The following is a 23,298-nucleotide window of genomic DNA, read 5'->3' as shown; positions in this document are numbered from 1 at the left end:
TCTGATCATAATGGAATGGAACTGAAAATCAACGATAAAAGAAGGAAGGAAAAAGAATATATCACTTGGAGAATGAACAATAGGTTACTGAATGATCAATGGGTTATAGAAGACATCAAGGAGGAAATTAAAAAATTCTTAGAGATTAATGAAAACACAGACACAACATATCGGAATCTATGGGACACATTGAAAGCAGTTCTAAGAGGAAAATTCATTGCTTGGAGTTCATTCCTTAAAAAAAGAAAAAACCAACAAATAAATGATCTCATACTTCATCTCAAAATCCTAGAAAAAGAAGAGCAAAACAACAGCAAAAGAAGTAGAAGGCAAGAAATAATTAAAATCAGAGCTGAAATCAATGAAATCGAAACAAAAGAAACAATTGAAAAAATTGACAAAACTAAAAGTTGGTTCTTTGAAAAAATAAACAAAATCGACAGACCCTTAGCCATGCTAGCGAAGAGAAGAAGAGAGAGAACTCAAATCACTAACATACGGGATGAAAGAGGCAATATCACAACAGACACTTCAGAAATACAGAAGATAATCAAAAATTATTTTGAATCCTTATACTCCAATAAATTAGAAGATAGTGAAGGCATAGATAAATTTCTTAAGTCATATGATCTGCCCAGATTGAGTCAGGAGGATATAGACAACCTAAACAGACCAATATCAATTGAGGAAATAGAAGAAACCATCAAAAGACTACCAACTAAGAAAAGCCCAGGACCAGATGGGTATACAGCAGAGTTTTACAAAACCTTTAAAGAGGAACTAATACCAATACTTTTCAAGCTACTTCGGGAAATGGAAAAAGAGGGAGAACTTCCAAATTCATTCTACGAGGCCAACATCACCCTGATACCTAAACCAGACAAAGACACTTCAAAGAAAGAAAACTACAGACCAATATCTCTAATGAACCTAGATGCAAAAATCCTCAATAAAATTCTGGCCACTCGGATACAAAGGCACATCAAAAAAATTGTGCACCATGATCAAGTAGGATTCATCCCTGGGATGCAAGGCTGGTTCAATATAAGGAAATCAATAAATGTTATTCACCACATCAATAGACTTAAAAATAAGAACCATATGATCATCTCGATAGATGCGGAAAAAGCATTCGACAAAGTACAGCATCCCTTTATGTTCAAAACTCTAGAAAAACTAGGGATAACAGGAACATACCTCAATATTGTAAAAGCAATCTATGCTAAGCCTCAGGCTAGCATCATTCTGAATGGAGAAAAATTGAAGGCATTCCCTCTAAAATCTGGAACAAGACAGGGATGCCCTCTCTCACCACTTCTGTTCAACATAGTTCTCGAAACACTGGCCAGAGCAATTAGACAGACGAAAGAAATTAAAGGCATCAAAATAGGAAAAGAAGAACTTAAATTATCACTATTTGCAGATGACATGATTCTATACCTAGCAGACCCAAAAGGGTCTACAAAGAAACTATTAGAGCTAATAAATGAATTCAGCAAAGTGGCAGGATATAAAATCAACACGCATAAATCAAAGGCATTCCTGTATATCAGCGACAAATCCTCTGAAATGGAAATGAGGACAACCACTCCATTCACAATATCTTCAAAAAAAATAAAATACTTGGGAATCAACCTAACAAAAGAGGTGAAAGACTTATACAATGAAAACTACAGAACCCTAAAGAGAGAAATAGAAGAAGATCTTAGAAGATGGAAAAATATACCCTGTTCATGGATAGGCAGAACTAACATCATCAAAATGGCGATATTACCAAAAGTTCTCTATAGGTTTAATGCAATGCCAATCAAAATCCCAACGGCATTTCTTGTAGAAATAGAGAAAGCAATCATGAAATTCATATGGAAAAATAAAAGACCCAGAATAGCAAAAACAATGCTAAGCAGGAAGTGTGAATCAGGCGGTATAGCGATACCAGACTTCAAACTATATTACAGAGCAATAGTAACAAAAACAGCATGGTACTGGTACCAAAACAGGCGGGTGGACCAATGGTACAGAATAGAGGACACAGAAACCAATCCACAAAACTACAACTATCTTATATTTGATAAAGGGTCTAAAAGCATGCATTGGAGGAAGGATAGCATCTTCAACAAATGGTGCTGGGAAAACTGGAAATCCATATGCAACAAAATGAAACTGAATCCCTTTCTCTCGCCATGCACAAAAGTTAATTCAAAATGGATCAAGGAGCTTGATATCAAAGCAGAGACACGCCGTCTGATAGAAGAAAAAGTTGGCTACGATCTACAGTCGGTGGGGTCGGGCTCCAAATTCCTCAATAGGACACCCATAGCACAAAAGTTAATAACTAGAATCAACAAATGGGACTTACTCAAACTAAAAAGTTTTTTCTCAGCAAAAGATACAATAAGAGAGGTAAATAGAGAGCCTACATCCTGGGAACAAATCTTTACTCCTCACACTTCAGATAGAGCCCTAATATCCAGAGTATACAAAGAGCTCAAAAAATTAGACAATAAGAGAACAAACAACCCAATCAACAAATGGGCCAAGGACCTGAACAGACACTTCTCAGAGGAGGACATACAGTCAATCAACAAGTACATGAAAAAATGCTCACCATCTCTAGCAGTCAGAGAAATGCAAATCAAAACCACCCTAAGATACCATCTCACTCCAGTTAGATTGGCAGCCATTATGAAGTCAAACAACAACAAGTGCTGGCGAGGATGTGGGGAAAAGGGTACACTTGTACATTGCTGGTGGGACTGCAAATTGGTGCAGCCAATTTGGAAAGCAGTATGGAGATTTCTTGGAAAGCTGGGAATGGAGCCACCATTTGACCCAGCTATTCCCCTTCTCGGTCTATTCCCTAAAGACCTAAAAAGAGCATGCTACAGGGACACTGCTACATCGATGTTCATAGCAGCACAATTCACAATAGCTAGACTGTGGAACCAACCTAGATGCCCTTCAATGGATGAATGGATAAAAAAAATGTGGCATTTATACACAATGGAGTATTACTCTGCATTAAAAAATGACAAAATCATAGAATTTACAGGGAAATGGATGGCATTAGAGCAGATTATGCTAAGTGAAGCTAGCCAATCCCTAAAAAACAAATGTCAAATGTCTTCTTTGATATAAGGAGAGTAGCTAAGAACAGAGTAGGGTCGAAGAGCATGAGAAGAAGATTAACATTAAACAGGGATGAGAGGTGGGAGGGAAAGGGAGAGAGAAGGGAAAATGCATGGAAATGGAAGGAGACCCTCAGAGGTATACAAAAGTACATACAAGAGGAAGTGAGGGGAAGGGGAAAAATAATACAAGGGGGACAAACGAATGTCAGTAAAGGGGGCAGAGAGAGAAGAGGGGAGGGGAGGGGAGGGGAGGGGAGGGGGGATAGTAGAGGATAGGAAAGACAGCAGAATACAACAAACACTAGTATGGCAATATGTAAATCAATGGATGTGTAACTGACGTGATTCTGCAATCTGTATATGGGGTAAAAATGGGAGCTCATAACCCACTTGAATCAAATTGTGAAATATGATATATCAAGAACTATGTAATGTTTTGAACAGCCAACAATAAAAAATTAAAAAAAAAAAAAAAAAAAGTTATCAAATACTTGGAAGAAACATAAAAGTAACTCTCTGTGACCTTGGAGAGGGCAGCACTTTCTTAATTATGTCATCAAAAACAAATGATGAAATAAAAAATATAAGATTTCCTCAAAATTAAAAAAAATGTGCTTAAGGTGACAATAATAAAAGTAAAAAGATAACTCACAGAATGGTAGAAAATTCTTTTAAATAATTTATCTGATTTAATTTATCATAATTTATCTTATACTTAAGATAGATCTTTTTTTCATACACACACACACACACACACACACACACACACACACCTCAGTACTAACAGGTACCCAAGAAGCAAATAAGCACAGGTTCTAAATGTACATTTTCCCCAAAGAAGATATATAAATGGCCAATCTAACATGAAAAACTGCTAAACATTATTAGACATCAGGGAAATGCAAACCAAAATCATACTAAGAAATTGTTACACACTCACTAGTAAGGCTACAATCAGAAAAAACAGATAATGAGCACTCATGAAATTAGAATCCTCTCACAGGGCTCACAGAAAGTAGAAAGTAGTGTAATTGATTTGGAAAACAGCTTGACAAAAATGTCAAACATAAAGGTCACACCATAATCCCCATCACTGGCATTCAAGCTCTCATCTAATTCCCTTCCCTTTGGGTAGGCTGGGTCTAGTGACTAGATTCTGACAAAGAGAACATGGCAAAAGTGATGGATGTTACTTCTGAGATTATGTTGAAAAAGGAGTATGATTTTATTTTGGACATTTAGAGCTTCCTTGGCACATGGTTTCACAGGCCTATTTTGATTTATTAAGTTATTATTTGGGACACTCACATTTAAATTTGTACTTGATGTAGACTTTTAGTTTCTTGTATGGTTCTGATATCAAACTTATAATATATTCATGGAATATATTGGGGAAATTTCTTCTTTTTTAGGCTGTACTGATAGTTTGTGAAAGATTAGAATTATCCACTCCCTGAAGGCTTGTTAATTTTTAATTCCTTCACGTTTCACATCCCTAAAATATTATAAGCATGATTATTATTTAATTTGATTTAATTTTAGTAAAATTTTATACCGCTATTTCAATTTATTTGGAAGCTATAAATTTGTTTTCTTCTTTTTTTTAGTGTCTTTGGCAGACTTTTCTAAGAATTTGTCGAATCTCTCTTAAGTTTCAAAAGGGATTAAGATAAAAGTTATTGCCAGGCATGGTGTCATATGCCTGTAATCCCAAAGGCTCAGGAGGCTGAGACAGGAGGATCACAAGTTCAAAATTAGCCTCATCAAAAAGTGACATAACCCACTTGAATCTAATGTATGAAATATGATATGTCAAGAGCTTTGTAATGTTTTGAACAACCAATAAAAAAAAGTGACTTGATAAGCAATTCAGTGAGATCCCGTCTCTAAATAAAATAGGGTGGGGGATGTGGCTCAGTGGTCAAGTGCCCCTGAGTTCAGTCCCTGGTACCAAAAACAAAACAAAACAAACAACAACAAAGATAAAAGTTATTCATAGTTTTTTCTTAATAGCTTTAAAAAAAATTCTTCTGTCCAGAAGCTCTTGATAAGAAAGGCAATTTTTTGAATTCTCAGAACTTAAAGAAATCCCCTAATGGCCTGTCATTGAGCAGAACCCTTAAAATAGAGCCATTCAGAAAGAATACTTTTAATTAAGTTCCATGTGTTTCAGTTAGGAATATGGTTCAGATATATGTGTGTGTGTATATATATATATATATATATATATATATATATATATATATATATATATATCAATCACTAAAATTAAAAGATGCCTAAATAATTCTGAAATTACTCTCCCTCATGTTAAAGAAACACAAGTCTGTTATGAGGATTTCACAAATGTCTGCTGCCCTGGACCTTTTTATTTTTCTAATTGCTATGATTTGGACATGATTTGAGATTAATGTAGTTCTCACAGGACTCTAGTAGTTTCTTTGAAAGTTAGTTACTGTAAAAGAGCAGGCATGGCTCCTAAGTCCCTCTTCCTTCCTGTTCCTGCTATGATGTCATTCACCATGTTGTTGTATAAGCAAAGGCCCTCATCAGATCAGAGATGATGTTTTCACTATGCTCTTCGACTTCCAAAAATGTGACTAAACAAATCCCTTTATTTTTTAAAATACTCAGGCTTGAATGTTTTGTAATAGCAAAAGAAATTGGGCTAAGGCAATAATGCAATATTTTTCCATGTATTTAATTTTCTACATGTTTCTTTAATGTTCCAAGGTAGCTGCTAGTACTCCAGCTATTCAGGTATTTGAACAAGTGAAATGCAAGAAAGGCTATAGAGCTCATGACACAGTGAGACTAATCTTTTAAAGAAAACTTTTGTAGGTCCAAGACCTCATATACATCTCATATACACATATCTCATTCATAAAAACCTGGGATTTTCAGGCTTTGGATTATCCTTCCTAGAGCCCGGCCTGATCTTCCAGCCCATAGGAATACAGAAGAGAGCAGACAGAGTGATTCCTCCTTAGAAATCTCAAAGGAAGAAATCAAACTTCATCAGCCACATAAGATGAAGAGTTAACTAGCCCAAAAACTAGAAAGTAGTGACAGTCTTTTTATAAGATTTAGTTTGACCTTGCTTGGCTCTGAAGTATGAGAAATGGAGAAAGTGGGATGGCAGCTACAAACCTGTGAGACTGTAGATGAGAACATGTCAGTGACTACAGATTGCATATGCATAAAGTGTTATGAATCGAAAGATTTCACAAAATAACCACAGCATAGAGGTATGAGGTATAGCTCAGTGGAAGGTCATTTATTTGGTCATTTATGTTGAGGCCCTGGGTTTGACCTTCAACATAAAAAAAAAAAACAAACTAAAAAACAAAACTCAAACCAATCATCATCATCATCATCATCATCATCATCATATAGCAAGAAAGATGTTGGAGTCTACAGGGCAAAGAAGAGATCAAATTGGTGGAAGGGATATCAGGTAGGACAGCAAATTAGGTTTTACATTTTTTTCTTCAACTACTGGATAGTAGTTAAGTTGGTTAAGTTTCTGAATATCTGTGTCCTGATGAGAGGGAGTGTTGAGCAATATGTGATTCCATCTACCTATAAAAGTCTATTCTTTCCAGATGTGCTATAAAGTAATAGGTTTTTCAGGGTGGTGATCGAGTAGTCAAGTAAAGAACACAGGCCCTGGTGTCTGATTCACTGGACCCAAAATTCTAAATGGGACATTTATTGTGCCTCCTGTGTAACTTGGGAGAGCCATTTCTTTTTTCTGTGTCTCAATTTTCTTGCATATAGTATGTACACTTTAAGTTGGGAGACCAAAACAGAATTAACGTTATTTAACACATTGGAAATATTTTTCAGGACATCGAAATTACAACTAAAGTGTTTGTTATAACTAAGAGTGTAGCCTAGAAAATAGTGCATTTAAAAGTATTGTGCAAGTACATTGGAAGTTATAGTTTAAGCTTTAATTGTCAATATCATATATTTAGCAGAAAGTTAGAACTTTCAAAAGAGTTCACTAAGTCGGAGGAGTTACCCTCATCTTCCTTCCCCTCTTTATCTTACTCCTTAGTGTATCCGACAATAATTCTCAAGTGGCATGAAGTGAATAATTATTAATTTGGGAATGCTGAGGTGTGAGAGTCCCCATCTCTTCAGTTTTCTCCATAGGAATTTCTCTTTCCACAGTCTCTTCTCTGAGTTATTCGTGGCTGGGTAAGAGGCTTCCATGAAGAAGGATGTTGGAGACCAGGCAGGTCTGCTTCTCCCTTTTCCCACTGCCTCAAGCAGAGATGCTCTGCATTTTGTCCTGCTGCCTCTCCTATCCCTGGGTCCCTCAGATTGTCCTGCCTCAGGATCACACAGTCTTGGCCTGACCTTCTGCTCCCTTCCCTCTCTCATAATTCATGGTGATTTCTGGAGGGTCTCTGTTCATGTTTGTGTTGGCCAGGGTAATAGGAACTGAACACCTGGTTGCTGGGGAAGGGCAAATCTGTCTTTGACTTGTACAATTTGCCTACTAATTTGTGAGAAGGAGACCTCATCTGTGACCACACCCAGGGTGTATCAGGAAAAGGTTATTCCTGATGCCAGGATTTGTTTATGTCTGCCGCAGTCTGGCTGGGCACAATCAGGAGCCACTCGTCAAAAGAAACTAACTTTATTTTTAGAACCACACACGCCAAACAAAACAGCCTCTCAGGAAAAACCCTCAGAGCCCCAACTGCCACCACCGGCTTCCCACAAGCCTCTCTCTCCAACACAAGCCTCTCTCCACCTCCCACAATCCTCCTGCTCTTGAGGCCAATTGGCTGGGTCACGTGGGTGGAGCCAAAAAAGTCCCCCAATGAGCAGCTCCGTGGTCTGAAAGGGCAGGGAAACAGCCCAATGAGCATCACCGCAGAGGAGCCAATCAGCTAGATGTTGCTGGGGCCGCTGTGAGCCAATAATCAGCCGGCAGCTGGAAGTTTGCTGGGGCCCCTTCCGCTGTGGCTCTCAACATATGTCAAATGCCCTTATAGGACTTCTACACTTCTACCTGTGCCTTCCTCTTGGAATTCAAATGCAAGGAAGGCTTTCCTTGCAGAAGAGGGACCTAGATGAAAATAGTTCTGTTTCTGGAGTTGAGGAATTATAACTCTTCTGGAGACTCTAAACTCTAAATAAATTAAATAACTAGTGACTATAGACTACATGTTTCTGATTATTCAAGGAAGAGAGATTTAGAGGAGGGAGAGATCTTGGACTGTTTTCTGGAATAGCTTGTACTTTTCTGAATGTTTTTGCATTCTTAATTCCCATGGATATGTGCTGAGATATAGGACAGGAAATGTGGGGTTCCTAACCTTGTGTTTGTCCTCTCAAGACTCCATTATAATTTGAAGTAATCTGACTCCATGTATTTGTGACCATAGCCTTGCTCATATCCATGCTAAGATGAAAAAAGAACAATTCGTCCTTCTCCTGATACATACATGCATATTTGTGTTTGCAGACAAAAATTGCAGGCTAAAGATTAAGTGCTTATTGACTTTTATACTCTTCTTGTGGGATCTGTGACCATGGCTGGGACTGAAGGGTCACTATTTACTGAAATCAGCCAAGCCCCAGAGAACTGAATGGGTTGAATACAGAGATAACTAAGTAAAAGGAAGTCAGCTACGTGTTTGTTTGTTTGTTTTTTTGATAATCAAATGACATTGAAGCAAAACTGTTTAGCTATTTGATCTTGAATAAATTACTTAGTCCTTTTCTGTTCTTCTGTTTCCTCATTTGTTAAATATGGTTCCAATAGCACCTATATTATCAGGTTGTCATGAGGATTAAATGGGCTCTTATTTGTAAGGAACTTGGAATAGTGCCTAGAACACAGAGCATGAGATAAATGTATTAAGTCAACTAGAGCTTGCCTTTGAAACAGAAAGGCTAAGTTATAAGTAGGTGTCCTTACATCCATATAGCACAAGCACAAGTAGAAAGACCTTCATTCAACTGGTAGTTCTTCAGCTCCTTTTCTCTCCAATGTAATTTTTGAAGACAGGCTATTTTTCACTTGCTTGCCATGGATTAAAACAAGAGGGAGATGAATTTTCTGCATTAAGTCCCAAAATCTCCATCACCAGGCTTGAAAGCAGGGAATAGCTAGTGGAAGATGGCCAGTATGACCAAACATCAGCTATATATTTGAAACTTCGTAAGCCTTATTGGAGAATTATCAAGAAATTGTCCAACCTGAGGACAACTAACACTAGATGTTCAGGAGCCTGTTTTACATCTCTTATAAGTCCTCCAGAAGGCATAGAAAGGGAAGTCCTTAGATGAACTTCTGGGAACACTATAAAACTAGGTCAGAGGATAGGACCTTGAACATTCAATGAGATAAATATTGAAAGGTGAGAAAAATGGCTTTCCTGAAAAAGGTATCAGTTTGCAATCCAAACTGCTGCCAGTAAAAGTCCCTAATTGTATTACCATGTATGTGGAATTTGGCCAGTCATATAGGTAAGCAATAATGATAACTATCTTAATGTTTATGCTGATATTGGGGCAATAAAGATTTTTTATGAGAGAATGATGTCAATTATTATTCATTTTAAATCTCTTTTATATTGTGCTAGCTAGTAGATTTTAAGCTAGTAGATCTTTTGTATCTGATAATTCATTGCATTCTTGAAGTCTTCAAGTAAAGCAAAATCTCTCATAGTTATAAAAAATTATAAAACTAAATATTTTTCTTTTAATTTGTTAAGGAAATTGTTCGTTTTGGAAGATACAGCTGTCATGGTTCCTGGACGACTCACTGCATACTTTAGTAGCTCTAAAAATTACAACTTGATTTCTTATTTATGGGGAACAAAGACATCTTTCTCTGGTTACAAGGTTTTAAGAAAATATAACCATCTTAATAAGTGAATAAAAAATCATATGTTTTAGTCAGCTGTTTTGCTGCCATGACTGAAAGACCTGAGCAGCATAATTGTAGATGAGGAAAAGTTTATTTAGGGGCTCATGGTTTCAAGTCCCTAAGAGGTTGGCTTCAGTCCTTGGGGCTCAAGGTGAGGCAGGACATCATGGCAGAAGAGTGTGGCTGAGGGAAGCAGCCCACATGATGATCAGAAAGCAAAGAAAGACTCCACTCTCCAGACACAACATGTGTACCCTATAGCCAGGTCCCCAGTGAATCACTTCCTCCAGCCACACCCCACCTGTCTCCAGTTACCATCTAGTTAATCCCATCAGTGATTGATTCACTGATTACGTTAAGGCTATAACCTAAACCTTCTTGCATTATTTCACACATGAACTTTTTTTTTTAATCTTTTTTTTTTTGGTGGGGTTCTTTTTTTTTTTATCTTTTTTGGAACTGGGGGTCGAACCCAGGGCTTTGTGAATGCAAGGCAGACGCTTTGCCACTGAATTACATCGAAGCCCTCACACATGAACTTTTGCAGACACCATATGTAAATCATAACATTCCATCCTTGGCCTTCAAAAGCTCACACTCTTCTGACAATTCAAAATGCATTTATTTTATTCCCAAGAGTCCCATAGTCTTAACAGTTTGGAAATTGCTCAAAGTTCAAGTGCAAAGTCTTCTCTGAGGCTCAAGCCAATCTCACATTGTGAGCTCCTGTAAAATTAAAAGCAATTTACAAGTATCCAATATATAATGGTACAGAGTAAACATTTTCGTTCACAAAATTAGGGGCATAGAAAGAAGATATAGGACCAAAGTAAGACTGAAAATATAGATGAGCAAACAATTCCTGTAGTTCCACATCCAGCCTCCGGGGGACATGTTCCCTGATGCTCTCTTCAAATGGCTTGTGTAACTCCACCCCCACGGCCATGTTGGTTGCAGCCCAAGTGGCTTTTCTGTTGGCTTGTCTCTGCTCAATTCCTGCAGCTTTCCTAGGGCACTGTTCTATGTTACTGACATTTGTTAATCTTGGGGGTCTCCACTGCAGTTTTGGCTTCTTTCTCAAGTCACCACATTTAGATTTCTCAGGAAATGCCCACAGGAGACTCTGACCCTGCTGCATTTTACCTGGCTTCCAAGGCCTTCCTTTGAAATCTTGTTGGAAGCCTCCATGATTCCCTAACTTCAGAATCCTGCATTCCTGCAGAATCAGCACCAAGTGGTTGAAGTCAAAGTCTGCTTCCATCTTGAGCAGTGGACAAGCCTCCAGGGAGCCTGGCTGCAGCAGCCTCTGAGTTTCTGAGCATTCAAAAGCTTCCTAGACCCCCTTTTGCAAGAAGGATTCCCCACTGGTCTCAAAAGAATTTTCACTTTTACTCCCTTGAGCCTGAGATGGATGTGGTCTTGCCAGCTACTGAGGTACCCTCAAGCTATCTTTTCTATTGTCTCTGGGCAAAGTCTTTAACATTTCTTTAGGTTAAGGCTATAATCCAATCATTTCTCCTCCAAACCATCTTGTGGTTTGTCTCACACATGAGCTTTTGGGGACACCACATCTAAACCATAGCATCATATTAATTTTAAAAGCTCATCTGAACTTACTAATCAGAATAAGCAATGTTTGTTATCTGTGTTTAAAATTTGCAGTGTTTAGAAAAATAATCACAAATATCTCATTATAAATAGATCCCTCTTTCTAAACAATTTAACTATTTATTAAGGACTGCTTAATGAAGAAAGAAGCCTGAAGGAGATTTTGAGTCCTTCCTTCCTTCATCCTATAATCTGAAGTCAGATTCAAGACCACTGCATGGGTAATCTTTGCTAAGATATTCAATTGTGATGTCTTTTGTGCTCCATCATGTGAAAAATTGGGAATGTAATCATGCTTGCTTCATAAGTTTGGTTTGATGATTAAATAAGTTATTACATGTACAGACTGCATAAACTGGCACTTGTTCAACATTTAATAAATGTTGGCTCTTATTATTTGGGAAAGAGGAGTATCTCTTTTGGAGTAATAGCCAAAGGATCCCTTTTCATATATTTATGGATCAAAGCCTAAGGTAATGCATTCCAAAAATAAATTGGACTACAGTTGAGGCAGCACTCATCGCCAGCTGTTTCCTGTCTATAGGTACGACTTTAAGGCAATTCTTGGTGAATAATTACTCCAGTGGCTTACTTTAGGAATAGTAACGCAGTCACAAAAATCCCAAAGGAAGGATGAATCAATATTACAGGGCGTTTTTCTCTTCTGCAATTTTATACAATTTAGGCCTGAAAGGCAAAACTTGGGTTTTAGGGGGAGCTGGACCAATGTTCCTGTAGAATTCTGGGACCCTCTGGAAGGGACTGTTTCAATGTCACAGACTTATCTTCTCTGACAGTGATTGAGAACTGTTGTTTGGAAGGTCATCTGGAGACAGGAATCTAGAGGGTCATCCTATAAACAGAGTAACTTAGAATCTTGGTGTTTTCCTACAGGATGGGTTAGAGCATGGCCTTTCCATCCCAGTATTCTGAGTCCCCTGAATTGATTGGAATTATTTTAAGGTTTTCCATGATGATAATCCTGACCCACTCTCCAATTCCTTTGGAGCCTGAACTCCTTATGAGGCATTTTTTTTTTATTCCGGAAAAAAAAAATAGTATAAACTGAAGGGTTTTAGAGTGGGAGGGGCAGAGTGAAGGAAAGAGAAGAATGTCATGAAAACCCTGGAAACATTCTCAAAATACGAGAACAAAGTGCTCAATGGCTTCTGCTTCATACAGGAACTAGTTTTCTACCTGAGAGAATCTGTAGGTTTCCAAATACCTTAGGAACTTGGCAGTTGAATGTGGATGCTTTCGGATCTCAGGAAGAATAAACATCCAGTCTCACTTTGAAACATTTCCAATTATTGCTTCTTCTCCCTCAAAGGACAGTTTATTTGAAGACTGATGGTGTCGGTAGCTATGAGCTTGAAGCTGGCAGGAGTCTGCCACCAGCTGTTCTCACTTCGTACCAAGATCCAGAGAGTGTCTGGGATCTCCTGCAAAGATCTCCCACTTCTCTTTCTTGGTGAGCCTTCCTGCACTTTACTGAAGGGAGAGCTGGCAGTTTTGCAGAGCTCACATTATGTCGGCAGATGCGGGTAGAAGGGTGTTGTGGGTGCCAGGAATCTAAGTGGTGGCACACCACATTTAGTAAGCTGATGGCATGCGCATATTTTGTTTAATTAGCAGTTTTTGTAAGTCACAAGCATATGCTTTGTCACTTCTTGTTGTTTTAATGGTGAGCTATTATGTACTTCAGTGAAATCTTATGACTTCTGTGAGTTTGCTTATAATCATCATCTCAGTACCATATGCCATGCCCAGTCCTTCCTGTACATGCCCATCACCCTCTACCACCCTACCTAGTGCTATCCTGCAAATAGGTATTAGAGAGATACAAAGGAAAGGAAGATCAAGATTATTCCATGAGCTCTTTTATGGGAATGCAGTAGGGAAGTGGGCTAGAGTAAGGCTCAAAGACCAAAATAATCCAACACTTGCCCAGATTCAGAGACATGATATGGCAAATTCTGGTAGAGATGCAGTGGAACCTATAGGCTCACAATGGAATGGGCTGCAAAAACCTAGAAAAATCTGGTCACCGAAGCCAAACAGAGACAGAGAACAGACCAAGGATGCCACCAGCAGGAATCAAGCATGGTACTGAGTTGACATGTTGATGAAGCAAAGCCTCCTTGTCTCTGCTGCTGGACTGTTGCATCAATTTTTAACTATCAAATGAGTTTGTCTTTCTCCAGTTCCAGTTCACAGGTCGTGAGTCAGGCCAGTTCATCTTTCTGAAATATGTTTGAACTCTAGAGCAGTGCATCTCAAACTTTCATTTGCATTTACAACAAGAGGGCATATTGTTAAAATGCACATTATAATTCATTTGGTTGGAAGTTCTGTATTTCTAAGGAGTTCCTTGAATGTAAAAAAGCAAGGTCTAGAGCATGCCCTTCTTTCTCAGGATTTAAGGTCAAACAGTAGAAGGCTTGAAAAGGAGAAAAATCTTTGCCCCTAAGATCTGTTTCTGACTACTTATTTCCAGTGTGTACATTTAGCCCTAATCTAGGACTGTTGACAATGGATGTCATGCCCCTCTTGCCCCTCCTAAGGAAACTCATTGGAGAATAATGTACCAGATCATGGTTTATTTGAGCATTTTTCTTTCTTAAATGAACCCATGATCCATTTCCTGATTTGGACTTTATTTGGTGAGCTCCTAGCTAGTGTTTTTTTTTTTTTTTTTTTTTTTTTTTTCACTTCTAGCTTAAAGTAAGGATTAGTCTTTGACTATTTTTTTTTCTTTTTGCAGTACTGGGGATTGAATTGAGAACCTCACATATGACGTGCAAGCATCTCCCACTGAACTATATCTCCAGCTCTAGCTTGACATTCTTGAACAAATATCTCAGACAAAAACTCTCTTTCTTCCTTACTCCCCCTGCCACGAACCTTTATATATGGTCAAGAAATAAGAACAGGCATAGGATGGCCAAAACTACACATATATATATATATATATTTCTCTGTTAAAAAGTAAAACAAAGTCCAGAGGCAAATATTTGCTAAAGCAGTTTGTATGACCAGAGCACTAAGTTCCAATTTAAAACATTTGAATTCAAGTCTGACAATGACTATTTGCTTTTATTTGCATAGTTAATACATCCAATTTGGTGCTTTTCCTAGAAAAAGAACAGTTTACTCAAAGGTAAACTCTTGCTTGTTCTTTTACTATACTATGGTAGTTTCCTTTTGTTGTATAACAAATTATCCCAAAATGTAGTGGCTTAAGAATAAACACTATTTCATAGTTTCTTTCATCAGAAATTCAGGCATAGTTTAGCTGAATTCTAAGTGTCAGGATTTTAGTTGAGGCTGTGAATAGCTGTTGTTATGTGTTGTAGTCTCATTTGAAGGTTTGACAGGAGAAAGATTTGATTTTAATCACAACATGGTTATTAGAAGAATTCATTTCCTCATGGATTGCTTGATGAGATCCTCTGTTCCTTTTTTCTGATTGGATGCTTCCCTTTTCTCTTTGCCCATGAGCTTCTCCAAATTTCTCTTCCTGTGTTCACAATACATTTTTTTTCCTCAGAGCCAGAACTTATAAGAGGACAAGAAAGAGTCAGCAAGGAAGAAAGGAGTGGAGGTAAACGATAAGTCCCAGTCTTTAGTGATCATTTAATCATGAACATGGCATCCTATCTTTTGTCATTTACTGTTGGGAGAAGCAAGTCACTAAGTTTATCCTACCTGCAAGGGAAGAGAATTACCTGACATTTCGCAGCTTATTGCATCTCACATATATCTTGATAATGCTATGGACTAGGCAAGCAAATCTAAAGGCCCTTCACAATATTGGAGATTCATTGGGAGGATGGGGAACCAGGTTAGAAAATAAGAAAGAACCAGAAAAGGTGGCAATAAAAATTCCAGGCAAAATCATGTAGTTAGAGCAATTTGATCATGAAGATTGATGTAAATTAAAATCCTTGGGCCCTTATTTGCACATTCTTTGTGCCATTCCCTGGGTGGGCATCCTATGATCATGCTGCAATCATTCCCAGTGCCCTGGCCTCTAGAAAGCTAGGAGTAGAAGAAATCTGCCACCTTTGCCTTTATAACAGAGCTGTGGCACTACTTCTCACCATGAACCCCACCAGCGAGCATCCCTCAGTACATAGGAAGTGTTTTCCCTCAGAGTAGCCAAGAGGAGGGACACAAAGACACGAGTTTCTCTAGGTATTCACATAATTCAGTTTCTGTAAGTATAAGGAGTCGTCGAGTTCTAGGTGATTCACTTATTCTTGCAAATCACTTTCTGCTTCATACACTCCTGACTCTCTAGAAAGCTGGAGCCAAAGATCAATTACAGAGTTCTGACCCCTCTGTTATTTACACACTATGCATTTTCATTTGCAAGATTTGTTTCTTCAGTTTCTTGGGATGTTCTATAGCAGACATTTAATCTTAGAGGGTTTAGGAGCAAAATAAACATCCTTATTTTCCTAAAATTTATTTTCGGATCCCCTCTGTTCCTCTGTGGAAGCCTTCAACTCAAGTTCTCCTTTCCCCAGGACTATACTCTGTGCAGGTCCAACCCTCCCTCTAGTGGTGGTTTTTAAAATCTAACTGAAGTTTCTCTAAAAGCCTTGCACTTTAGACCAGTGTGTTCCAAAGTTTGACCGCTATTCAAAATATGAAAGATATTTTTATGTTAACACGATTTGCACATACACTTGTAATTACAATAAAATTTTTACACAAAACAGTATTTTCCCAGCTTTGTTGAGTATACTGTGGTGTTTTTTTATTTTTATTTAGAAAATTATGTTAGTTATTATCCAGTAAATTAACAATTTCCACTACAAGTAAATAGTAGTTTGAAAACAATGATTTAGACTACTATTAAAACTATAATTAACTTTGTGTTCTATGAGCAGGTACTTTTCCCAGATAGGGACACACAAATGCACACACACACAAAATCCACTTGTGACCAAATGCCTGATGATCTGCAAAGCCCTGTGACTTTCTTTTATTTTCATAACACATTTGCATATAATGACTTGGTAAAGGCTTGTGAGAAAGAGGCACTTTTCATAACTTAGTGTGTCCCAATTTTAACCAGAGATGGACCATTTCCAAAACATGCATATGCAGCAAAATAAACAAACCTATGAGTAGTTGAAGAAATTATTATTCTGTCTGGGACAGTGGTACATGCCTGTATTCCCAATTACTCAGAAGGCTGAGACAAGAAGATTGAAAGTTTAAGGTCAATCTTAGCAACTTAGACTGTGTCTCCAAAACAAAAAAATCAGAAGGGCTGGGGATATAGCTCAGTGCCGGTAAATTCAATCCCTAGTACTAAAAAACAAGAAGAAAGAAAAAGAAAGAAAGATTATTCCAAGAAATGAAATTATAGGGGATTCTTGAGATATGAGAAGGGAATTAACAAATAAATCTAAATGCAAGATAGATTATGACACAAATTTATGCAGTTGATGGACAATGGCTTCTTAGAGGTGTGCTTTAAAAACTACTTAGGAAGAGGGACTGGGGCTGTAGCTCAGTGGCAGAGCGCTTGCCTAGCATGTGTAAGACCCTGGGTTCGATCCTCAGCACCACATAAAAGTAAACAAATAAAATAAAGGCACACTGTTCATCTTCAACTACAAAAATAAAAAATAAAAAAAAACTACTTAGGAAGAATGGACAAATGTGGTTGGATGGTAGGATATGAAAGATAAAGAAGCAAGAGCTGTTAAAATTTCAAAGGGTGCATTATAAACTTACATTCAGAAATATTGGGGAATTGGATCCTTTGTTTCAGCTAACCGAACCAGATGATTCTGGGGCTTGTGACTGCTATCAGGTGGTTTGTTTCATGTATTCCAAATGAAGAGGAAAGTCAGTGATAGAGGGAACTACCAGAGGCCCAGGATCCTCATATCTGCTGACCTAAGTTGGGAAGAGGTTATATCCAATTCATTGACTCACAGACCACAACTGGCAGAAATCTAAATCATAGCAGATTAAATACATGATTCTAAAGATGGATATGGGATGGGTAAATATGACAAGGACAGAAGCACAGCCTCCAGCTGGATAACTCCTAGAAATGTGGAGGACATTCATCAGGAACAAATAGAATACCTGAAACAATATGTCAGTATCCACAGAAGGAAATCTAGGACAGAAAAAAAGGTAAGGTCAGCATGAGAGGCAGACCCAGGAAATCGTCTTTTTCTCTGCAGAAAACATCTCTTGAGGGTCCTTCTTGTTCCCCTACTTTAAGAACCAGATCTCACACAGATCCTATTTAAGAGGTAGAGATAACATCTATACTAATACCATGTGACTAAAATTTCCAGCCCCAGTGGACTGAATTGAGCTGAACACCCATCTGTAGCTGGATTAGCAGGATATTCTTTTGAAACAGAATTTGTTCACTAAGCATATAGTGTAGGTTTTGAATTCCTGGAGTGAAAAGCTGAAAAAATGACTAGCTATGTTGGATACTGTGTGTATTCCCCAAAGGCAAGTAAATCTAGTGGCTGAAAGTGAAAATATAAACCAGTTCCTGAGAAGAAGGGGACAATACAAAAGGAAAGAAAGAGTAATGTCCCTTCCTGACTTTGTTCTTTCTTTTACTAGTTCCTCATGAGATTCAGCTGTGTGCCTCAGTCTTGGGTGAATTGAAATAAGCCCTGTTCGTCCAACATTTCTTTGGCTTAGGTGAGTTAGCATGCATGTCATTGTCATAGCCAGATACCATTAAATAAGCTAGCCTAAAAGAAGCTTATATCCACCTCAGGCAAGGCAGCTTTGTGATGTCAGCACCCGGATGGGAGTGTAGACTATGCGAATGGAGCTTATGGAGAATTCAGATATTGTATACAATACAAAGAGTCTCATACAAATTGTAGGCATCAGGGACTGCTATACAAAATGGGCCATTACTGTCTTCTTCCCTAAGAATTGTGAGAAAGTAGTTTCTAGTGACAAAAAAAAAAAAAAGAAGAAGACGTTATATATTTCTTGGGAGTGGGACATTTTTATCAACTGTGCCAAGAGAAGAAGAGGTCTGGACTGACTGGAAGGTATTACATTATTGGTGGTTCAGTGGGATAGTGTTGATCTAGGAGGAGAAGAGAGTGTGCTTGCACCTTCTCATAAGGGCCTGTACTTACATTAATTTATCCAGGATCCCCATTTTAAAATTCTTAATTTAATCACATATGCAAAGTCTGTTTCACCATATAAGATAATGGAATATTCACAAAATTTGAGAAGTAGGACACAGACTTCTTCTGGGAGAGGATTTTTTTTTTTTATTCTACTGAAATCTCTTTTTCCTTTCTGATATTAATAATTTGCATCCTCTTCTTTTTTCCTGGTTAACCTGACTAGAGATTCATAAATTCCATCAATAGTTTAAAAGAATCAGTTTTTGTTGGGCATGGTGGTACATGCCTGTAATCTCAGCGACTCAGAAGGCTGAGGCAGGAGCACCCGGAGTTCAAAACCAGCCTTAGCAAAAGCAAGATGCTAAACAACTCAGTGAGACCCTGTCTCTAAATAAAATACAAAATAGGGCTGGCAGTGTGGTTCAGTGGTCAAGTGCCCCTGAGTTCAATCCCTTAATCAGTTTTTTTATTACTTTTTTCAATGTCCTTGATTTCACTCTGCTGTTAATAAGTTGTATTTTATTTTCATTTTATTCGAACTTTGTAAGTTCTTTTGATTTTGTTTCTCTTTGTGAAATTTAGAAGTATGTTGCTTAACCTCTAAATATTTTGGGATCTCCTAATACATTTACTTTTAGATTAATTCTATTGTGATTTGACAAAATACTTTATATGATTTTTTTTTTCTCTTTTAAATTTGTTCCAATGTTTCATGCCTCAGAATATGGCCTATATTGGTGAATGTTCCATTTGAGTTTGAGAACAATGTGTATTATACTTTTGGACAGAGTACTCTCTAAATGTCAACTAGATTCAGTTGATTGATAGTGCTATTCAGATCAGTTTTGTACCTGCCGGATCCATCAATGACGAAACAGAGAGATGTTAAAGTTTTTAAGTACAGATTGTCCCCACAGTGCAATAGTTCAACTCATGTCTTTGACATTGTAATGGTGCACATGTAATGCTCATTCTTTAGAAACTTTATCTTCTATTTTGCATTATAGCTGCGCTAGTGCTAGATATATTGTACACGGCTCTCACAATCCTGGGCAGCAGCAGTGAGTTCTAGCTCCCAGTCAACCACAAGATCATGAGAGCAAACAACTGATGTTTGTTAAGTTAGATGTAATAAAGACATCTTTAACTTGTATTATCAATTTAAAGTACATTTATCGGGGTGGACCCCATAATTATTCAAAAAGTCTCTGTATAATACTATATTTTTCTATTGTTCACTGTGGTTCTATACATTATTGATTTACACATTTGAAGTTCCGTAGTTAAGTGCTTTACATGTGAAACATCATTACGCAACCTTAAGAAATTGAACCTTTTTACCATTTTGTTAGGATTCTCTTGATTTTTGATAATGTTCCTTTTCCTGAAATCTATTTGCCTAATGTTAACAGGCTTACTCCACTTTTTTTTAGAGTATATCTTTCTCCATCCCTTTACTTACAACATATTTTATATTTGGATCAAAAGTATTTATCTAGTAGACAAGGTACAATAGAGTCTTTTCTAAAAAAAAAAAATCACTATGATTATCTTTCTCCATTAACTGCCACATTTAGAACATAAACTATAAGAGTAGAACATAAAAGTCATAATTTTAAATTAAAATTTTTATTATTGCTCTCTGAAACCAGAGACCACAACAAATATACAACAGCCTGAAATGAGGGAGGGAGACGACAGAAGAGGGGAGCTCAGGATGAGGTGATCAGGTATCAGGGTGTCCACAGAATCCTTTCTTGGGTGGATCTTCACCTGGGACTCTTATGAATGATGGAACTATGCACAAATCCAGCTGGATGACTTCCCACGTTCCCTAGCCCTTGAACTTGCAGACATAGGGTAACTCTATATTACAGTTGTAGTCTCTCCACCTCAGAAATCCTGGAGAGACAGAAGATGCAATATGACTGAGACCGGTGGATTTTTGTGGACCCAATGAAGCAGCATCTCATGTAGAAGACAAATTGACTTTTGATTTCCTATCTCAGAAAGATTTCTTGAAGGTCAGGCCCAGGGATGAAGAAAGAATAGGGAAAGACTGGGCAGAAGTGGCTTCTTTGATGCTTACCTGAGCTTCGTGACACGCCCCCACAATAACCACGGTCTGAAGCAGTGGAAGGATTCCTCTCCCAGTTTGCGTAATTCAGCACATCAGTGCTGCTCCACTCCCATCCAGCACCATTGGGTTCTTGTCCCTACAGAGCACAGGATGGAACCAGGTAGGTATGTGTGTGTGTTGAGGGGAAGGGTAGAGATTAGAGCTCTGCTTGCATGACCCCCTAGCTGGAACTTCTGATTCCCCTCACAGCTTCATGGAGTTTGGCCTTCTCCACAGGATACACAGAAGGCTCTAAAGGAATGTTTCCCACCAAATTTCTCATTCCTACAGGGAAATCCTAGACAATTATCCCAAGAACTTTGGAACCACTCAAAATCAGCGAGGAAATAGCTTAACGCAATTGGTGACATTTTTGTGAATAGATTCTGAAACTCAAAGATAATATCTATTCTTAAAAGAGAAAATATGTCTCTTACCTTCAGGTAGTGATCCCTTAGAATAGTATGCTCAGACTCCCTGAAAATTTCCAAAGCCTCACAAGAGCATAGTATAAAAGCTGACAAGGGGCACGTGAACATCATCGGATTATCTAGGGAACCCCACATAACTTAGGTCTTAACATGGCCTCAAGGATTTCCCTTTGCTCGAAATATCACCCAGAATCTGAGCTCTAAGTCCCCTCAGGTTCCTCCTGGGCAGGCATAGAGAGAAGGCCTGGGTGACAATAGCCACTTGAGATGTAACCAAAAAGAGTATTGAACTCACAAGCGTGGGATCATGGAGCCCAATCCAGACATATGAGTAGCTGTTCGCAACGCTCTTGACCAAGGAGGACACAAAGGAGGCTTCAGCCCCACTGAGCACAGACGCAAGGTGTCCTTCAGACCGCTTCTGGCAGGCCAACTGCATGGTTGGGAAGCAAGAAAATAAGAGGGAGCCTGAGATCTCGCTAGAGAAAAACAGGGAAGAGTTTGGTGGGATAAATAGCATTGGCAAGGGTGTTCATTCTCGTCCCAGGAACTGTGGAAGTTGGAGATCCTGCCCCTGGGATACATGTGGCCTTTCCCCTGTCACCCATTCAGCACTCACATCTGCATCTATCCAGGATTTTGGTGTGGTAAATAAGGCATAGCAGTAGGAGGCATAGGCCTTGGAGCCTTTGGGACACCTGATGCGTGGAGAGGCCTGTTCCTCCTGAGTGTCTTCACCTGGGTAGAGGGAGATACAGAGGGATGGGATCAAATGAAGAATGGAGATTGGGGTGGGGAGGGTAACGTAGGGAATGTCTATGAGGTCTCCTTCTGGGAGGGAAACCACAATCCTCACCACCTCTCAGCTCTGCTCATGCTTTCAGGAATCAGCATTCTCACAAGGCCCAGCCATGTTGGGCAGCACCACCTCTCATTTTACCCTTTCCCCTTACTCAATAGTCCACGACTCCTCCCAGCCTGAGCTGACAGTTCCCACACTGGGTTTTCTAATCTTTCATTGTTCCTTACACTGCATTATGGCCCTTTCCCACTTTCCCTCTTTAACCCACTCACATAAATTAGAAATTTCTGACAAAGCAGGGAGCCACCTCATTCCATTGAGGATGCATACTCTGGCCTCCCACCACTGTTAACTGATGCAAGGGAGGGTGATGGAGGGACAGCAGGCAATTTCCCAGAGTGTGGGCACACCTCACCTTCCCCCATAAAGGAGCCTTCCTCTTCCTGGATCTCAATGCTCACAGAAATCCCTGGGCTAGAGGCAGAGAAATCTTACCTTGCACCTGAGACAGGAGCATGAGGCAGGAAAGCAGCATCCAGGACATGCTGGGCAGGGCCATGGGAGTCAGCATCATGTCTGTGAGTGAGGAGACAATCAGCTCACTGTAGGAAATGTGCTCAGGCAGAAGACATGCAGAGACCCCACTGTGTCTTGCCTTTTTTTGGTCTAATCCTGTCCAGATGTGTTGATCTGAGTGCTATCCATGCCCTTCCATGGACCTGGCATGAACTGGGAAATCTGTATTCTCTGGTCTTCCTGAGAGCTCCCTGGCCAGCCTTTGCTTAGTCTCTGAACTCCTATGTTCTCTGAGGACTGGGACCCCCTCCACCCTCTAGTGATGTGTGAAGTCAAACCCCTGCAGGGCTCAGCCTCAGCTTCTTTCAGCCTCAGCTCCTTTAGGCTCCCACTTACCTGTCTTGCAGGAAACTGGAATGCTTTGTCAGGGCAGGGAAGGCTGGACTTTTATAAGAGGATCTGAGGGAGGGGCATTGAAAGGAGGGGGTGAAATGTGTGTGCAGGCAGGGCTCATGGTAGGGCTTGGCATTGATTCAAGAGATTCCCATCAGGGGGAGGAAAATCTTCCTGGCAAAGCTTGGGAATCAGCACAGCTGTTACCTGCTTCCAGTTAGCAGGCCAGCTCTATCTCCAGGGCAGGTGAAGTTT

General features: G+C 39.0%; 1 protein-coding gene across 1 annotated transcript; it reads right to left on the bottom strand.

Annotated features, from left to right (window-relative positions):
* Positions 1-20,616: 20,616 nt before the first annotated feature.
* On the bottom strand, positions 20,617-22,708 carry LOC114099510 (regenerating islet-derived protein 3-alpha-like). The gene is made up of 5 exons (XM_027943842.2): positions 22,630-22,708; positions 21,952-22,070; positions 21,628-21,765; positions 20,872-20,998; positions 20,617-20,684 (listed from the first exon to the last, which is right to left on the bottom strand). The coding sequence occupies exons 1-5, from the start codon at positions 22,706-22,708 to the stop codon at positions 20,617-20,619; spliced, it is 531 nt and encodes a 176-aa protein (XP_027799643.2).
* Positions 22,709-23,298: the final 590 nt, after the last annotated feature.

This window comes from Marmota flaviventris, chromosome 14 (genome assembly GCF_047511675.1).
Source record: "Marmota flaviventris isolate mMarFla1 chromosome 14, mMarFla1.hap1, whole genome shotgun sequence".
In the NCBI taxonomy this organism is placed as follows: domain Eukaryota; kingdom Metazoa; phylum Chordata; class Mammalia; order Rodentia; family Sciuridae; genus Marmota; species Marmota flaviventris.
Note: the sequence above shows the minus strand (reverse complement) of the source record. Positions and strands in the feature narration are given on the sequence as shown.